A 19,899-nucleotide genomic window follows, 5' to 3' on the forward strand; every position below is an offset into this window, starting at 1 on the left:
AGGGAGACATGGAGGTTCCTTGTGTATCAATAGCAGTTTCTCTGAAGCAGGACTACCAGATGAAAGCTTCTATTGGTAGCTAAGGGACACACCAGGGACGGGATAAAGAGGCACTTGGGGAAGGGCCACTTCAGGGGACATGAGACTTGGGTGTAGAGAGAATCATTAACCTCAAACTCTGTAAAGAAATTGACTTTTGAAATCCAGCAGAAAGTTACATCTAAGGGGTACATCATAAGGATATTAGAATTAGCCCTTCCATATCCCTGTGATCTGGAAAATCCATGTAAATTTTTTTGGCCATGCCTTCATACCAGAGAAGAAGTTGGAATTATTATGGTATTGAAAGACAAAATGTGTTGATATTGTATAAAACTATATATACATATATATGTATATATACATATATATATTTTTTTCTGTCATCTATTGGCCTTCACTTCTGATCTGCAGTTTCTGCAAAACTCCCCCCAAATTCCCACATAATTTTTTATGCCAACCCAATATATACTAAAATGCAATGGGGAAAGTGGTAATGTGGAAGGGAGAAATGTGTATAGAAGGATAAATAAGCTTTCCAAAGAGGCTTTCAGTTGACACTGTTCTCTCCCTGGATGCCCTGGCAGCTATGTATATAATGTTTGAGCCTACTCTCACCATGGCTTCTGTGTAACAGGAGAGAGTGCACTCCTAGGTTATGGAGGTTTTTTTTGTTTTTTTTTTTTTTTTTTTTTTTTTTTTTTTTTTTTTGAGGAGGGGCAATCACTCTGACTATATGTTGTCACTAAATTAATTTTTTAAAAAATAATAAATAAAAAACTAATTTATATCATCTGGCTAATTGGCAATGGGGAAAACACGAGTGAGTTCATAAGAGTGAAAGTACTATCAATCTTACTTAACCTCTCAGGTTCTATTAGAATTGTCAGTGGAATAGGACTCATCTGCCCTCTGAGGAACTGAGATGACAGTGTTATTGGGATCTCAAAGAGTAGCCTGGGGTGCTAAATAAAGAGCCAAGATATTTGGATGTGATTTTGTAAAGCTTTTGAGGGAGATTTTTTTTTTTTGTCACTGATATTTTGATGGTTCTGTGATCACTGATTTAGTTCAATTAATTTCATTTCAATACAATTTAATTTAATTCAGTACACAATTATTAAGCACCTTTTTGTGCCAGCCACTGCGATAGGTGCTGCGGGAAAAAAAATGAAATTGATACCACTCCTCCTTTCAAGTACCTTCCATCCTATTGGAGAATTCAATCCATCCATACTTTGTCTTTGTTTTTCTATAATTTCCTACATATCTGGAATACCTAATGTCTTGGGGTCAGACAGGTAGACAACATTTACTCAGTTCTTACTGTGGCCAGGCACTGTGCTAAGCCTTGGTCTCTCTCTAGGCTATTATTTAGTATGGTATGGTATGGTATGGTCTGGTATGTTATGGTATGGCATGGTATGGTATGGTATGGTATGGAATGGCATGGTATGGTATGGTACGGTACGGTATGGCATGGCATGGTATGGTATGATATGGTATGGTGTGGTATGGCATGGTATAGTATGGCATAGTATAGCATAGCATAGCATAGCATAATATTTTCTATCATATATTTTGTTTTATTGTATTGTATTATACTATATTATTAACATTAAATGGTTTCAAGTAGAGCTCACTGGTTATCTCTCATCATATGATATACCTACTGACTTTTTCAGTCATATCCATATTTCCTTACCCCATACAAAATTGAACCCATTTTCCAAGCATTCTGCTCCTATAATTTTTACTAAAGATATAAAAGCCATACATATCACCCTAATTTGAGAGCAGAGTCAAGGTGTAGCCTGCCATTTGAAAATATATCTCTGCTAGTCTCCTCTTTCCACTAAAAATCCATTAGTACAATGTTATGATTTTTCACGCTTTTGCCTCATCGAGTTGGAGACATAGCCAGAGGTGCTGATTTACTCCACAATACTTCTGGCTTGCTAAACTAGATTTTTCTCTCCTTTAATTTGGGCTGTTTTACTGCCATCTATAGGGACAGTAGTAAAATGGAACCAGTTTGGTTTGGAGTAAAAGATGCAGAAGAAAAAAATCCTCAGGTTTCAGCAATGGCAATGCCAGTTTTCACAAGGCTAAAGCTCTGAAAACTATCTTGGGAGTTTCAGTATTCTTATCCTTGACCAGAATGTTGATGTCTTAAGGCATGATGGATAGGGAGCTCTGAACTTAAGGTTGGGAGGAGCTGGATAAGTCACTTAAATCCGGTCAGCCTCACTTCTTTCATCTTGGAAATGGGGGTAATGGTAGCACCAATCTCATAAGGCTGCTGTGAGGTTCAAATAAGATAAAATTTTTAAAGAATATTCTAAACCACAAAGCACTATTTAAATACTAGGTTTTTTTTTTTTTGTAGTTAATTGGGTTATTTATTTATTTATTTATTATTTTTTAATAATTTTTTTTAAATTAGTTTACAGCACTCAGTTCCACAAATTTTGGGGTTCCAAATTTTCTCTCCCTCCCAAGATGGCATGTAATCCAATGTAGGTTCTACATATACCTTCACAGGGAAATTACGTATGTAATAGTCTAGTTGTAAAGAACAATTATAACCAATGGAATGAATCATGAGAAAGGAGAAATGAAACCAAAAAAGAAGAGAAAAAAGGGAGCAAAAGTTTGCCTTAATCTGCATTCAGATTCCATAATCCTTTCTCTGGATGTACGTAGCTCTTTCCATCATGCGTCTGTCTCTGAACCTTGCATTGATGAGAAGATTCAAGTCTACTAAAGTTAGTCCTTACAGATACTGTGTGTCTGTAATCTTGTATAATGATCTTGTGGTTCTGCTCCCCTCACTCAGCATCAGTTCATATAGGTCATTCTACTTTATAATGAAGTCTCTCTGCTCTTCATTAATTACAGCACAATAGTATTCCATTACACTCATATACCACAATTTGTTTAGCCATTCCCCAATTGATGGGCATCCCCTTCATTTCCAATTCTTTGCCACCACAAAAAGACCTACTATAAATTTTTTTTTGTACATACGGGCCCCTTTCCCACTTGTGTGATCTCTTTGGGATATAGCCCTAGAAGTGGTATTGCTGGGTCAAAGCAGTTTACCTGTCAGATTTATGGGAAAGGGAAGAATTCATGACCCAACAAGAGATAGGGAGTGTTACAAAATGTAAAATGACTAATTCTGATTATTTTAAATTGAAAAATTTCTGTATAAACAAAGCCAATGCAACAAAGATTAGGAGGGAAGCAGAAAACTGGGAGAAAATCTTTACAACCAGTGTCTGTGATAAAGGCCATGAGGCCTATAGGCCATGACCTATAAGGAACTGAGCCAAATTTATAGGAATACAAGTCATTCCCTAATTGAGAAATGGTTAAAGTGTATGAACAGGCAGTTTTCAGAAGAAGAAATTAAAGATATCTACAGTCATATGAAAAAATGCTCTAAATCACTATTGATTAGAGAAATGCAAATCAAAACAACTCTTAGGTAGCACACATCTCCTGTCAGGTTGGCTAATGTGACAAAACAGTAAAATGATAAATGCTGTAGAGGATGTGGGAAAATTGGAGCACTGTTACATTGTTGGTGGAGTTGTGAACTGATCCAGCCATTCTGGAGAGCAGTGTGGAACTGTGCCCAAAGGGCTACAAAAATACTGGTTATTACTGTTACATTTATTTAGAAGAGTATAACTTGGATCACAAAACGCACAAAATAAACCTCATTTAAAATTCTGAAGCTCTATACAAAGAGCCAAATCATAAATGCAACCAAATCATATTAGAATCAAAAATAACAAAGTAAAATTAGTCATAGTCAATGGATTAGAAAACCATTATGAAGGGGCAGCTAGGTGGCACAGTGAATAGAGCACCGTCCCTGGAGTCAGGAGGACCTGAGTTCAAATGCAGCCTTAGCCATGACACACTTACTAGCTGTATGACCTTGGGCAGGTCACTTAACCCCAACTGCCCTGCCTTCCCTCTTCAAAAGAAAAAAAAGAAAAAGAAAACCAGTATGAGGGAGTATACTATAATAAGAACACTGCATTGTATAGTGGATAGAAAGCTAGCTAGAGTAGGGAAGATGGGTTGGAGTACCTTCCCTATTTTGTACTGGTTGTCTGACTTGGGGTAAAACATTTAACCTCTCAGTGGCCCCTAGCAATTCTCTACGACTATAAGTTATAGAGAAGAATCAAATCTGCATTGGTGGAGGAAATTTTTCACCTGGAGCTCATTTTACCAATGAAATCAAGGATCTAGTAAAAAAAAAATAGCAACTTTGGTGTTGATTAATCAGAGTTAACTGATTGTCCCTTCAAAGCAGATACTTACCGGGTCATCTGGGTTGTACTGGATGACATATTCAATCTGTCCATTGGGGCCATCATCTATGTCTGTGGCTCCATTATCTCCAGAAAACCCTGTGAATATGGTGGTTCCTACTGGTGTTAGCTGAAAGGAAATAATAAAAAAAGAATGAGACCTCAAAATTCCTTCTCTATAGTGAGCCTGAAATATTGAGCTATAATCAGGTCTGTGTGTAATTAAACTTGGCAGCTGCTCAGGTGGTGTGATTGGGAGCGTACCAAATAACATTCTTGGCCAACAATACTAGTCCGGTGAGTTCAATATGGTCCCTGGCACCTGAAGCCTTCCTTAGATTTAAGATGTTGGATGCTACTGGCTAAGTGGACATATGACATTTCCTAGGTTGCACTTTAACCTGTTAGTAGTTTCATGATTAGACACACACAAACACACACACACACACACACACACACACACACACACACACACCAGTAGATACTTGTATTCATTAAATGGCTATATTTTGTTTATATGAAAAGTTAAGTTTCCTACAATGAATAGTTATGAGCTCATTTCCTTTATAATCAATCAATAAACATTGAAACAGCTACTTTGCTAAACACTGGAGATACAAAAAGAGGCAAATGTCAGTCCCTGCCCTCAAGAATCTTAAAAAGCATGGGAGCCTGTATCAGGAGGGCAGAGTTTATAATCTCAAAGAGGATCATAAACATGTCTGAAAGGTTCGGAATCGCCGGATAGAAGAAACTCTCAAAGTAGAAGGCAGAAGAATCAAAACATTTATTTAGGCTCCACAGTAACCAACCCATGAACCAGAAGCCCCATTTTGATATGTTGATCATAATCTTCCAGGCCCAATAAGTACGCCTTGAAAGAGTAACCAGGAGGCTACAGAGAAACATGATTGCGTAAAGCAAAATCATGTTTCCCCCTCGATGGTAATAAGATTACCCACTGGCCTGAAGTCTTTGTTCAGCTTCCTCCCGTAGATCAGCTCTGCTACTGGCAGCTCCTGCCTCAGCTGTGTCTGTGTCTGAAACTGAAGCTGCAACTGAAACTGACGATGTAACGGTCGCTGTAACTGACGTAACTGTCGTAACTGTCGCTGGCTCCAACCGAAAAAGGAAAGAGAGGAAGAGAGAACTCTCCGAGCTGTCCTCTCCCCTCTTATAGGGTCTCTGACATCATCAAGCTCCGCCCAAATGACCAGGGCCGATTGGTTCCTGAGTTGGCTCCTCCCCCTAGGGTAGACCAGGTTCTGGAGCTAACACCTCCCCTCAGCCAGCCCCATGACTCATCACACAGGAAGTTGTCTGCTTCCCGGCATGCTCCCCGGGCCTCCTGCCCCGGAAGAGCAAGCCACAGTGTCCAGAGGCTCAATGAGGCAAGCTGAGCCATTCAAAGAAAACAAAAGCCATTATGGCTACACTCCACCCCTTGTTATAGGATACATAATCTAATCAGCCATGTATCCTAGAACATACATTGTGATCCAATTACAAAGGAAACTAAAACATATCATTCATTATAAAGCAAAACATATCATTCAGTGACATTCCCAAACATTGGTTAACGATTCAAATGCGATCCACCCCTAGATCCCAGCAAAATAATCTTTTCAATCAATCATCCCCAAAATAATTATTAATAATTCAAATGTCCACCCCTAAATCCTTGTATCCATTACATAGGATCAATAATATCATAACAATAAAACAACACAGCAAGGATAACACAAAATAAGTAAACAGAACACTATCATCATTTCCACCCCCCTTGAACGATTGGGGCTCAAAATCTTGGGGTGAGGGGTGAAGGTCTCATTTTCCATAGCTTCTTCATGCTGAAATTGGATGTAGAGATGGCCCTGCCCCCAAAAAGTCCCATTCCAGAGGTCATTTCTTTAACGAGCTGGCAGGAATTCCAAGAATGCTACATGCTTAGGCAGTCACCGGAAAGTGCAGGGTGCTTAAGCCTGAAGGAAACAAAACTAGCAACAAGGTTAGCCAAAACAAAGGACAAAAAGAATAGTCTGTGAATCTATTATTATAACCTATTCACGGTAAAATATATGGTTCAGGGGTACGATTTGGTAATTATTTTCCCCTGAATAGACAACTGTTACAGTGTTGTCCTTCCCATGGGCTATAACTTCTGCAGCCTTTGGAATATCATCTGGCTTCCGTTTTACCCATACCTTAGCTCCTGACTTTATTCTATCAATGGAGCAAGACCCTTTTGCCCCTCTAGTTATTTTGGGAGGAGGGTCAGTTTTCACAAAGGGTATTTTTTCACAGGGGATAATAATGACTTGAACCATCCTATCATTTCTACAAAATTGTACAGGTTTTTTACCCATATTCTGGAGTGTCACAACAATTTCTTTTTGATAATTAGAATCTATCACTCCAGCCAATACATGTATTCCTTGAGCCGCTAATCCTGGTTTAGGTAATATCCATCCAAGATGATTCTTGGGGATTCTCATACATACTCCAGTAGGGGTTTTTCTTATCTCTTTCCTATTTAACCTAAAATTCTCTATACAATGTAAATCATATCCTGCTGAACCAGGTGTTCCTGGACTTGGTAGTGGGACATCTTCCCTCACAGTCCAAAATTCAATGTTTTGGATCTCACATGTTTGCTGTTCTCTGATCTGCAGATTTGGGGTCATCATTCTGGCTAGAGGTGTACTCCCCCCTAAGGGTCTATTATTCAAATTACGTAAGGCAATAGACAAATTATCCTTCCAATGTCGATATGAATTATTTGAACTTAATTTTCTCAGCTGTTCTTTCAACAATCCATTCATTCTTTCAATTAGCCCAGATGCTTGTGGGTAATATGGAATATGATATATCCATTCTATATTATTCAACACACAATATCTTTTCACTTCTTTGCCCTTGAAATGTGACCCATTGTCACTTTGAATCTGCATTGGGGTTCCATAATATAAACTTACAATATCTAGAGTTTTACAGGTGTTTTTCTGAGTTGCGTCTTTATAAGGACAAGCCACTAGTACACCTGAATAGGTGTCAACACACGTACATACATATTTACATCCTTTATCCTGGGGTAGTGGGCCAATATAATCTATCTGCCAAATTTGGGCTGGAACTTTTCCCCTTGCTATTTCTCCAGTAACTATCCTAGGAAGAGTTCGTTCTTTTTCTAATTGGCATATACAACACTCCTCTGTTATTTGTTTTAACAACGCATGAGAAATACTGATACCTCGATCCTGTGCCCATCGATGGGTGGCCTGGACCCCTAAATGGCCAGCAGTCTGGTGGACCCATCTTGCTAAGGCTGGGTCATCTTCAATGCTTTCTTCTGGTCCATATTCATGCTGGTGAACAGCTTTTTCTTTTTTCCATACGCTGCTTCTTACAGCTCTGCGTAATTCAACGTAGGTACTCTGTCCGCTGGTGCAGATCCCAGCCACTCCACACTTGATTCTGAGTGTCTTCCATAATATTCCAGAGGAGGATAAACTGTTTATTTGCCTTGCTAACTGACTCTTTTACTTTTTTATCAAATTTTTTCTGTTTCATCTTCTCCCGGTTTTCCTGTCGTACTTCCTTTGCTTCTTCTAGGGCTTCTTCACTACCCCAGACTTCAAGAGCCCTCTTTATAACCTGCAGTTTTAAGTAAAGTTTCATGTCACCCCACTGTGAATGATGAGGATTCTTCTTCACAATAAATTTAAGCACTGGTTCTCTCTTTTCTAAATCACAATCTTTCAAGAGGTACTGTTGTTTTGCTTCTGTTTTGGTTATAAGCTTGTGTTTACCATCAGCATCTCTGCAATTATCACAAGTTGCCAAATCAAAGTGGTTGATGAGGTAAGAATCCATAAACTCTTTCCCACATTCTTCACAAATGGCATAATCACTCTCTAGAACAGGCCTTCAAGGGAGATGACTGAAACTCTATCCTCTGCAAAACTGGAAAGCAGCAGGCAGCAGGGCAGGAAAAGATCCATAACTTTTGGCTCAAATGCTTTAGTGCTGCATGAATTACTAGCAGGGCACTTGAGCAGCTTCCTCTGCGATGTAAGCCTGATCCCATCTTTCTTAACAGAAGGTATCACATATCTGGTTTATGTACAACTTTGTCAATTTTGTGCTCCTCTTCTTCTTCCTCTTCTAAAAAGAAACCTGCTCCTGTGTCAATTATTTTTGGTGCTGATTTCACATTAGTAATGCCAAAGTCGGTCAGCTACTAAGTAGTCCAACCCCAGGGTCTTGTGACTCTTAATCCGGTGCTTCCCCTCTTATAGGGTCTCTGACATCATCAAGCTCCGCCCAAATGACCAGGGCCGATTGGTTCCTGAGTTGGCTCCTCCCCCTAGGGTAGACCAGGTTCTGGAGCTAACACCTCCCCTCAGCCAGCCCCATGACTCATCACACAGGAAGTTGTCTGCTTCCCGGCATGCTCCCCGGGCCTCCTGCCCCGGAAGAGCAAGCCACAGTGTCCAGAGGCTCAATGAGGCAAGCTGAGCCATTCAAAGAAAACAAAAGCCATTATGGCTACAGAGCCTAGGTGAGTAATATGGATACTCACACTCTTCATGATCCCTTAAAAGATGCTTATCTATATTATCCAATAATTTTAGCTCTAATTAAAACAGTTTCCTATATGGGAACCTCCCTCGGGTGTCTCACAGTGACATGGCAGTGATTCTGAGTTTATAAATGTTTTGCAGATAGAGCATAAACTTGGAAAGAGCCCAAGAAGCTGGAAAAATCAGTCAAAGAGCAATGGTTTCAAATTAGCCCAAGTCTGAGGGCCATTCTGGTCTAACTCTATTATCTGGACCCCCAATTTAATTAACTCTTGTTTTTCTGTACATGAATAAATGTTATAGTCTATTTGTACTTTGAATGTAGTTGCCATTATTAAATCATCACAGAGGCGACTGTCATCCTATTATAAGAATTGAAAATCATCAATAGAAGAGAATATGATTGTGCAGATAAAAGCATGTGCCCAGTCCTACAGTCATCATCGGTTGGATTTCTTAGAAGAGCACCAGGGTTTAGGTTCTGTTTCTTCCATATATTTGTCACTTAATCTCTTTGAGCCTCAGTTTCCCCAGTTGCAACATAAGAGGTTTGGATTAGAAGGGTTTTTAAGGCTTTGTATGTCTAAATTTACTTTACTAAGACAGTGGGTATGGCTCATCCTAGCTGTATTTGGAGTGGTCTGTCACCAGGCTACCTGGAGGGGGATTCCTTTATTCAGCCAGAGAAATGCTTCAAGACCACCACTCTTTGCAGAGATGTAGAAGGATCTTGATTGGTGCCAGTGTGAAAACAATGGATTCCTGAAGTACTCTGAACATTACTTATAAACACAAGGCTTTTTTTTTTTTTTTTTTTTTTTTTTTTTTACAAATGGTTCTCTTTGGAGAAATGGGAAATTTCAAATAAAGTAAGCAGCACCTCTTTTATCTCTCACCCCACCAATATAGATTATAAATGCTAGTTATATTTTGATAAAATGAAAATTATTTTGATATTCCTCATCCTAGCCCCTTGATAATCAATGCCGCACCATATCTGTGTGCACAGTCCTATCATCTTCTTTTGGGAATTTTAAATCCTTTCAACCAGGATGATATATATTTGTCCTGATTTGATAATATGACCTAAATGACAAAGATAAATGAATACCTGGTAGTAGTTTCCAAGTCCCTGCTATTTCAGATGTTCATCATCTGTAGCTGTTGCATGTCTTTGGAGGCATTTTCAGAAAGGACATTCAAAGGGGACTTGAAGCCCTTCCCACATAAATCGGGATAAACCACCTGGCAGTTAAGGGTAGATTTTTCTTTTCTTTTGACAGAAAGGTCTTATTTTGTTATTGGGGTTTTATTAAAAGTGAAAATAAACAAAAATATGAGAGTCCATTTAGGGTGATCCCTAAGAGATTTGTGTTTGTTGAAGTCTATCTTCTATAAAAATGAATACTTCACTGGCCCAGTCATTTATGCCTGGGGCTTTTGATGTCAGCATTGCCTAGAAATCTAAAAATTTTTGTAAAAGTAGGACTAGAAATATTAAACCATTTAAGTTAAACCCCCAACTGTATATTTTTCTATCAAGCCTGTTAAAAAAAAGTAATTTGGTGAAACAGGACCAAAAAACCAAAACCATTCTGACAGCCTGAAATTAGACACCAAGTGTTTGTACCCTTGTCAAACATCAGTCTGAGGTGACCCTGAAAAGTTTTATTGTGATCTGTCCATCATTGGGAAGTTTATTTATTTTCAAAATTCCTTGACTCATGTCTATTGTCAGAACAGTGGTGCTATTTTATTTCTTTCCCAATAAAACAAGTGTGAAGACCAGAAACCTATTTGTTTTATTTTCTTTGGTGGGAAAAGAAAAAAAAAAACAATGACTTATCTGTGCTTTTTTTCCTACTTCTACAAAGAAGTAAACTGAGGATTAGAAGTAATCTCTCTCCAGCATTTTTGTTTTTTAGCTTCTTGGAGGGAAATTGGCAACATCAACATTGTTTTAGGCAGTTTGAATGTGAGTGTTGCAACACAGAAGAATTAAATCAGAAAGATCAATACAGTGGTATGTTTCAACATAATTGTTTATTTCTCACACTGCGATTTGGCTGCAAAGTCTTTTTTCCCCAATGACTTGAACTCCACTGTGGCATTCATCCTGGGCTCTTGGAATGCTATGCCAGGGGATTGCAGCTCTGACAAGTTGGAGTATTCTAGAGAGACCTCAAATAAAGTTCCAGAAATAGCCTGGGTTGCATTTATCAAAACAATAGTAGCTAAGTATAGATAGAGAAGCTTATTTCTAGTAGTTCCTCCACTTGGTGAGTCATTCTTTGGCCACGATAACCTGCACACCAGTTTATTGTACTTAGTTTTCTGACCTACCCCCCCCTCCCACCCTGAAACTACTGGTACTTGTAACTATTTCTGTAGGCCAAATATATGCATGTGCTCTCTCCACTGATTGAAGTAGAAACTCTTAATATTTTTTGTTTTTCTATCTCCAGTGCATTGCACAATGCCTGGGGTCACCTGGCATTTATATCATGTTTACCAACGTAGCATGGTTGACTATAGTTTCACTCTCTCTGGGTTAAGTACCCTCTGGCATGAGCTTTCATGCCTACCAGTTATGTTTCCACCCTCGTGATGACCAGCAAGTTCAATTTAATGACTTAACATTGATTATCTATCTTTTACAAAGAAAGCTTTACTTCATGTATTTTGCAAGAAAGAACATACAGACATCTCCCCTCAATACCTGCTGGTTACATTCTCTCCTACACCACCTTGGTCTCTGGGAGAAGAGGCTCTAAATTTAGCTCAGTTCCTCCTGAGTATTGGTCATAACAATATCATGTCCAGATGCAGTGTGACTGAAACAAGATGAATCTGTCAGCTGGGCTGGAATCCTGAAGGTGGTTCTTTGTACCCTGGCCATTCTTGCCAGCTATAAACCTGCCCTAGATCTGACTTACAGATTATTGTGACATGCCAAAGTTTGATGACTCTACTCTCTTCATTAGACAGCATGAGCTAAGTAATCAATGAAAACCCTCAGAAGCAAAAGAGGCCAAGAGACCACAATTCCAATCAACAAGCCTATTTGAGTGCTTTAGTACCCAATCAAAAAGCCTTTTCTTCAGCCCCTGGTTAGCCAGTTGTAGTCAGTTATAAAATGTTCACACCCGTGCCAGTCTCTCCAAGGTACTTTCCTTTACATGAGATCATGATCCTCTTGCATCATGTGCCTGGCATCTTCCACCAAAAGATGGTATCTTAGCAAGTGATGACGTATGCCATGCATCAGATGCCCATTACATCACTATATGCACGTACTAGCTCCACTAGTCAAATGGAATGTCCTTGAGGGAAGGAACTAGTGCAGTGCTAGGCACCAGAAACTAGGAGAATCTGAATGAATGACACTGACTTGTCTTGCCTGAAAGGCAGGAGCTGTTTTATTTTTGTCTTTGGATTTCCAGTGCCTTCTGGTGCCTAGCATAGGGTTTATAATTGTCTTGTATCTATTCAGCATCTATATGTGTGTGTGTGCATGTGTGTTGAGTATTATATATATATATATATATATATATATATATATATGTATATATGTATGTATGTATGTATCAACGTGGGCACCTGCTATCTCCCCTGATTAACCATAAGTTCTTTGAGGACATGGACTGTTTCATTTTTGTCTCTGTATCTCTAGTGCCTAATACAATTCCTGAATATAATAAATACTTGTTGATTGGTTTATAGATAGGTATGTGTCAGTCTGTGTGTCTTTATTCATGTGTGAGCTTGTCTTGGCTAATGAGAGAGTTAGTTAAGCTACAGTTAAGCTAAGCCTTCATGGAGACATCAGCCTTGCCATCTCAGGAAATGATGTCAAACTACAGATTCTCTTCTCTGTGTGAACAAATAGATGCCATAAGGGGAAAAAAAAAACAAACAAAAAAGAGTCATTGATAATCACTGAAGACATCGCTTGTCCTTGTATGTATTTATTCCAAATCGAATTCAAAACATCAGGTATCTGAGATTTCATCCGCATTAAGACCCTCTCCATGCAAACAAATTCTTTGTTCTGGAGAGTCGAGCCTCCATGCCTGAAAAAATTTTCTGCCCTACAGCCCACCTGGTCTATAGCTTATGTATATATAACTAGGCTGGACCTTAGGTAAACTACAGATAGTTCTCACCAGGCCTTGTGTTTGTCCTTCATTTCTGAAAAGGACCATGGCATCAGGGAAATGATGACATGACTTGCAGTTGACTTTGATTTGAGTGAGGGAGGGCTGTGTAAGGTCACCAGCCTCACTTTCTCCTCCAGAGCCATCTGGTTCTAGTGACCAGATATTCATCAGGATGACTGGAGATGAACCAGGATGCAATGGGAGACCCTGGCCCTTTTAGGTTAAGGCCTTTGAATGTACTCACTTTAACGAGAGGTAATTCCCATTCAGTAAATAGGTCTTTTTAAGAAGTGAGTCAAGAGATGGCCCCTTTAATTAGAAAAAAGAAAAAAAATCAAGCTGGGAGGGGAAGACTCTCAGGGTTGCTGTTCCAAAGAGAAGCAAGTTACCCTTGACATTCACTCTAAGCTAGGAGGGCCCAAAATACAGCCATTAAGTGGATCTTGGTCAAGGACCTGTTGTGTTCCAATCAGGCCTACATGATAGTAAGACCAACCAAAACTTACTCTACATTGACACAGTGTTAACAGTTTGCCTTTTACTGAGAGCTTCTATTTATATTATGAGCAAATAGACGCAATTCAGTATTTGTTAAGCATCTGATATGTGCAAAGCAGCACTCGGCCCCACTAGGTAGTAGGGGATATACCAAGGTTAAATGAGAAGTGAACTTTATCCCATATGCAAATAGTCATAATTGAAAATAGAGAACCAAAAGTAAAGTGGGACCAGAGATGCAGAGAGAATGCAATCAATTGTTTCTTAGTATGCTGACCTCTACTGACTTATACATATGAGGAGGTCACATTGGTACATACACACAGAACCCAAAATACAGTATGCTAAATTGCCTTTTAGTAAAGCCCTGTTTCAAAGGTTCAGTAATTCAATTTGGTTCGATAGTCTTCTATTTACCACTTACTATGTTCCTATGTACGCAGCACCGGATACAAAGGGCAACAAAAAAGTCCATGCCCTTCTGGGGACTTACAGCTACTGTGGGGGACACGATATTCACAGAAATGATTAAATAGACAATAACCTGAAGAGAGAGAGCAAGGGTCAGGGCCCTCTTCCTATGGACAGTTGCATCTAGTTTGAAACTTGGAAGAAGTAAAGGTTTCCAAGAGGTAGAGACAAGGGCGTGTGGCCCTGGGATGGAGTCTGTTCAAGGATGTGGAGTTATAATAGATGACAAGTGCAGAAAGAAGGAAGTAGTCCAGTTTGGCCCAAGCCCAGAGGGCCTGAGGGAAGAGTAATGGCAGCTCAATGTGGAAAGTCCGACTGTGGGTGGATCAGTAAGAGATTTTAATGCCAGGCTAAGCAGTTCTTATTTTTTTCCTAGATGCAATATTACTCTTGTCCACTTCTTTGCAGTGTAGACAGTGGTCATGGAGTTAAGGTGGTCACAACATGGTGCAAAGGAAGCAGTTCAAGGTCATAGGCTTGATAGCTTTATATGGGAACAATACAACTTATTATGTCATCTTTAGTCAATACAGAGGAAGCTGAGCAGATGTCCCTTAAATACATGGCGTTGATTAGATGGAGTCAGGTGGGATTCCCTCTTTTAAGGGGAAGCGAAACCAATATCTCTCAAAGCTCTTGAGAATCGGTCAACTAGGGGAACACAATCCTGGTTAAAGAGCCCTGAACCTGAAGACACAAGAGACTGAGTTCAAATCTCAGTGTGGACCTGATTTGTGAGCCTTGCAAATCACTTCTCTGTTCTGAGCCTCAGTTTCTCCATTTGTAAATGAAGTTGAGATCACCTGAAAGGTCTTTTCTATCATTAGAACTCCAAAATGCTTAAAATATTCAATTTCCATTATATGTGACTCTTGGTCACGAGGACCAGATAGCTCCACACCTCCCAAGGCTCTGGTGCTGCAAAGGAAATACAAAAGGAGAAACCTGATCAATAGAACTGTTTTTAAAATTATCATTAAAAGGATATTTCACTTCAATCTCTGAAGTACAGAAACAATTCAAAGTCTAGGGAACAGTTTTTTTTTTTTCTTCACTAAAAAAGGAAATGAAATTGCCATTTGATGTTAACAGTGGGAGTTTACATGGTACACAGGTGACTCTTTTGTACATATCTTGAAGTTTAATTACATTGAGAGACATACATGCACCCTAAAAATCCAATGATTATTTGTGGAATTCAATTTTGCAAACTGGATTTCATTATTCATTTCCCAAATGCTCCATTTGCATATAGTTATCTGGCACATTATATGATTAACCAACAGATTAAGGGGGCTGCATGGGCATATATGTATACACCTTCAGGCTGATTATCCCCTGTTGGTGCCTGTGAGACAATCTCAAAACTTGACTTCTTTCTGTTTCTTAGGTAATACCAAGAATGCTATGTCTCAAAACTATATAATCCCCGAGTCTCTGGCTCTGACAGAGAGGAAAAATTAATGAATATATCACAAGAGCATTAACCCAGAGCAATCTGGTGTCAACACAGGATAGATACAGCAGAAGTTATTAGAATGATAATTCATTAAAAAAACTTTATTAAGCACCTACTGTCTCCAAGATACTTAGCAGAGACTGCAAACACAAAGAACAGCAGGAGCTGTCCCTGCTCTCAGGCAGTTCACATTCTACTGGAGGCACATGAATACAGGTACTTATGAATTATATACAACATCATATAAAAGAAATCAGAGGGGAACCTCTAACCCTTGAGAGGAGCAAGTGTCAAGAAAGGCTTCCTACAAGAGATGGCACCTGAACTAGGTTCTGAAAGGATTTAGGGATTCTGTGAGTTGGGGGGTGAAGAGGAAGTACATTACAGAGATGGGGCACTGCCTGGTCAATGGTGCAAAGGTGGGAGATGCCATAATGTGTATGAGGAGCAGTCATCAGCAGTTATGGATAAAACTGGAAGAACTATTTGCGCCCCCAACACAGGTTTCAATCTGTAGCCTTGGCTGCTACCTGTTGTTTGTTTATTTATCCATCAGTGACTGGGAATGGGTGGCAGGGCACTGGATACAGAAGCACATGCCATGTATTCAATTCTCATTCCCTAATCTTCCTCTTGTCCCTCCTCTTGGCACATAATGAGCAGGAAAACAAAGATAACAAATCCAGAAAACAAATATGAAGCCAACTCGGATGCCTTTGGAAATACCCAATTGTATTTTGATATATTCATGGCATTATAGATTTAGAGATGGAAGGAACCTTAGAGGCCAGGGAATCCACCTCCCCTCATCTTAAAGATGAAGAAAAAGAGGCATTTTGGCATTGAATGACTTGCCCAGCATTCCATAGTGAGTATCTCTAATTGGATTTCCTGTTAGTATTTTCTTCTCTCAATATTAAAGATGAAATTCCTTTGGGGTATATCAAGAAAAAAAAAGTTCAATCATAAAATGTTTTTAAAAAAGAAAAGAAAAAAAAATAGTATTTTCAAAGTAAAATGGACTCATTGGAGTTCAGTAGGAAGGGCAAGGGGTCAAATGATTTGGGTTTGAATCATTGCCTCCTATTTCCTTTGTGTGTGAACTAAGATCAAACACTTCCCAATCAATTCTTGATGGCTCTTTATTTCCGTTTGTAAAATGAGTGGGTTAGATTAGATGATTCCTCAAGTCTCATCTACCTAGAAATCCTATAATCCAAAAAAAAGGTTGTTCCCATATAGTAAATATTGCCTTTCTATTATACGCTGGGTATAGAAAGAGGCTTTCTTGTGATATTTGCTTTACAATCCAACATGACATATTTCATTGGTTTCCTTCTGTCTCTGAACCAGCATGTGGCAAATATATTTTAATTGTTGATTGAAAGCATTGCTTTTTCCACAGAGGAAGTTGTGGAAAGGTAGTCTGGGACATGAGGTTGACTCATTGGAAAGCCAGATTGGTTGGTTGGTTGGTGGTTGTTCGTTCTCAAAGAGGACCAAAGTGACAAAACTATGCTGGAGTCAAGTTTCAATGGGTCTGACTATGGCTGATCAGACCAATACTAGTTTGGAATGCTCTACCATGGGTCAGTTACAAATAGTCCACATGAACATTTGGGTTGAATATTCTAAATTAGCGCATCCTGTGTTTCCTTTGAGCTGTTTCAGTTCTGCTTTGCTCATGGAGCACAGCACCTTTTCTGATGTGGGCATGCCATGCTGAGGGGTCCTGTGCCAGCATCTCCCATGTCTCAAATCAATTCCAAAGTTCTTGAGAGAGACCTTACAAGTGTCCTTGTATCATTTCTTCTGACCACCATGTATGGCTTGCCCTGTGTGAGTTCTCCATAAAATGGTCTTTTGGAAAGCGTATATTTTGCATTTGAACAACATGACTGGCCCATCAGAGTTGTGTTCTCTGAAGCAGTTTATTTCAAATAAGGACCTCAGTGTTTGGTACCTTATCCTGCCAGGTGATCTTTTAGTAGGAAACTACTCTGAATCTTAAATCTTGCTCTGGCTGAACCCAGATTTTGTCTTGCTTAATCCCAGCATTTTTCTTCTCTTTTCCTAGGTTCAAAAAATACAATTCCAATTCCTAACCTGAGGTCAGCTAGGTGGCATAGTGGATAGTGTTGGGCTTGGAATTAGGAAGACTTAAGCAGACACTTATTAGCTGTGTGACCCAGGGCAAGTCACTTAATCCTGTTTACCTCAATTTCCTCATCTGTCAAATGAGCTAGAGAAGGAAATGGCCAGCCACTCCAATATCTTTGCCAAGAAAACCACAAATGGGGTCACAAAGAGATGGGCATGACTGAAAAATGACTGAAAAACAACAAATTCCCAAGCTCCCGCTCTCTCCTCAACCTCTTGCCACTTTCTTCCGATCCCCCTGAAACAGATTAATAGCATTCTGATCACTAAATCCAGGGGCTGAGCTTGTTTTCAGTCTTCAGCTGTTATGTCCTGGATGCTAACCTCCTCTTTCCTCAGTCACTAGTGATCTTTCTTCTCCTCTTCCAGTAGATGAAGCCTGCTCTCTCAAAAGTCATGGATGATGATAACAGCCTCTTTTCTTTCCTCACTACCCTTCACTTTCTTATAACATTCATTGCCTATGTTGAACCCCCTTGTTCTGAATATTCTCTCTTCTCTCCACTCTTCTCTTTCCGCTTACCTCTATATTACTTCTCTGGCTCTGGTTCTGACTCTGTGTCTTTTATCTTAAATAGGGACATTCCTCAGGACTTTGCCCTCATCTGCCATCTAAGTCCCTAAAGTTACTTCACCTCTAGTGACCCAGGCAAATTCCAGGATAGTATAAGCTGCCAAAAAATATTCAGGTCTGCATTGGTCAAGGACATTGCACTGGGGCAGTTCCCTCCAGCAATGTAATCAAAGTCACTCCAGAAAACAAATAAGAAAATTGATCAATAGTAAATGGTATTTAAATAAAGTTTTAAGGTTATTATGTCCTTTAGAGATTACTATCACATTTGACCCTCACAACAATCTTCTGAAATATATATGGCTGGTATTATTATAAAAGTCACTTTTAAAATAAGGAAACTGAGTCTCAAAAAAGTTAATGTGTTCATCGTCCAACAGCCAGTTCATGTCCAAGGCATGGATTATATCCAGATTTTCCTTGACTCCAAGACCACTACACAGAAAGCTTCTTAAATTCTCTTCCTTGGAAAAAAATATGTTATACCATGACTTCAACTACTTTCTATAAGAAGATGGTACCCATTTTGATTCTTCATTTCTGACCTCTCTGTTGAGTTTTCCTGCATCTTCAATTGACTTTGGGACATTGCTAATAAATAACTTCCTGTCACAACCTAAGTTTATTATATACAAGCCAGAGCTTATTGTCTTTCCACCAAAATCTTAGGACTTCACTTGAATCACTGTTCAGTCATTCTCACATGTCCAAAACCTTGGCTTTCTCTAATTCTTCTGCAGAGGGAGCCGTATTGTTGGGGACTCAGATCACAGAGGACTTTGGTTCAAGTCTTCCTTCTGACATATACTTGCTATGTAACCCTAGGCAAGTCACTTAACTCCTCAGTGTTCTAGACCACAAATAGAAATGGGGGTATTAAGCCAAACATGAGGATCCCTGCAGACAAATTGATTTAGTAAACTACATATTAACATTAACTATGTTCTATTATATTTTGATTGATTTTGTTAAATATTTCCCAATTACATTTTAATCTGGCTGAGGCTACACTTGAGAGTATTGTGGGACTCAACATGCATCCTGTTACATGCGTGATGTGGGTGCTCTAGACATGTTTCATAGGATAAGGTGCAGAGAAAGGACCAAGCTTCATCAAAGGCTTCCTTATGTCAATTTGAGCATATGTCCCTAGTCTTGATCTTTCTTTCCCTATTACCTCAAATTTGCAATCAACTACCAAATATGACTGATTCCACTTTCCCCAACTCTCTTGTCCTCTCCTCACCACTGAGCCAATATTCATCCTATCACAAAATCTCATTCTCAGAACACAATCTCATCTCATTGGAGAAGAATTAGCCATTAGCCTTCTCGCTGCTCAACAAAAATCGGATAGTTTGTCGGGGCAAATGGTTCCCCAAGGCCCACAGGAATCTAAGTCCCCAGTCCTAGCTTAGACACTTATTGGCAAGGGTCATGTTGGGCAAGATGATCCATCTGCCTAAGCCTCATTTTACTTATAAGTATAATGGCTTCAATGATGCTTGTCATCACTGCCTCACAGGATATTCTCAGGGGAAAGTGTTGGGATATAGTCATTAATGAACTCAAATGACATTATTCCTGTAACTGATATCTGCCCTTAATAGTCATACATACA

At 39.3% G+C, this 19,899-nt stretch overlaps 1 protein-coding gene across 1 annotated transcript in view; it reads right to left on the minus strand.

Moving 5' to 3' along the window:
- The window catches only part of PCDH15 (protocadherin related 15), a 1,035,697-nt gene that overhangs the window by 619,753 nt on the left and 396,045 nt on the right, over window positions 1-19,899 (minus strand). Inside the window, exon 5 of the mRNA XM_036735025.1 lies at window positions 4,384-4,503. Coding sequence (XP_036590920.1) covers window positions 4,384-4,503 — 120 coding nt within the window. The remainder of the gene's footprint in view (window positions 1-4,383; window positions 4,504-19,899) is intronic.

This window comes from Trichosurus vulpecula, chromosome 8 (assembly GCF_011100635.1).
Source record: "Trichosurus vulpecula isolate mTriVul1 chromosome 8, mTriVul1.pri, whole genome shotgun sequence".
NCBI lineage: Eukaryota > Metazoa > Chordata > Mammalia > Diprotodontia > Phalangeridae > Trichosurus > Trichosurus vulpecula.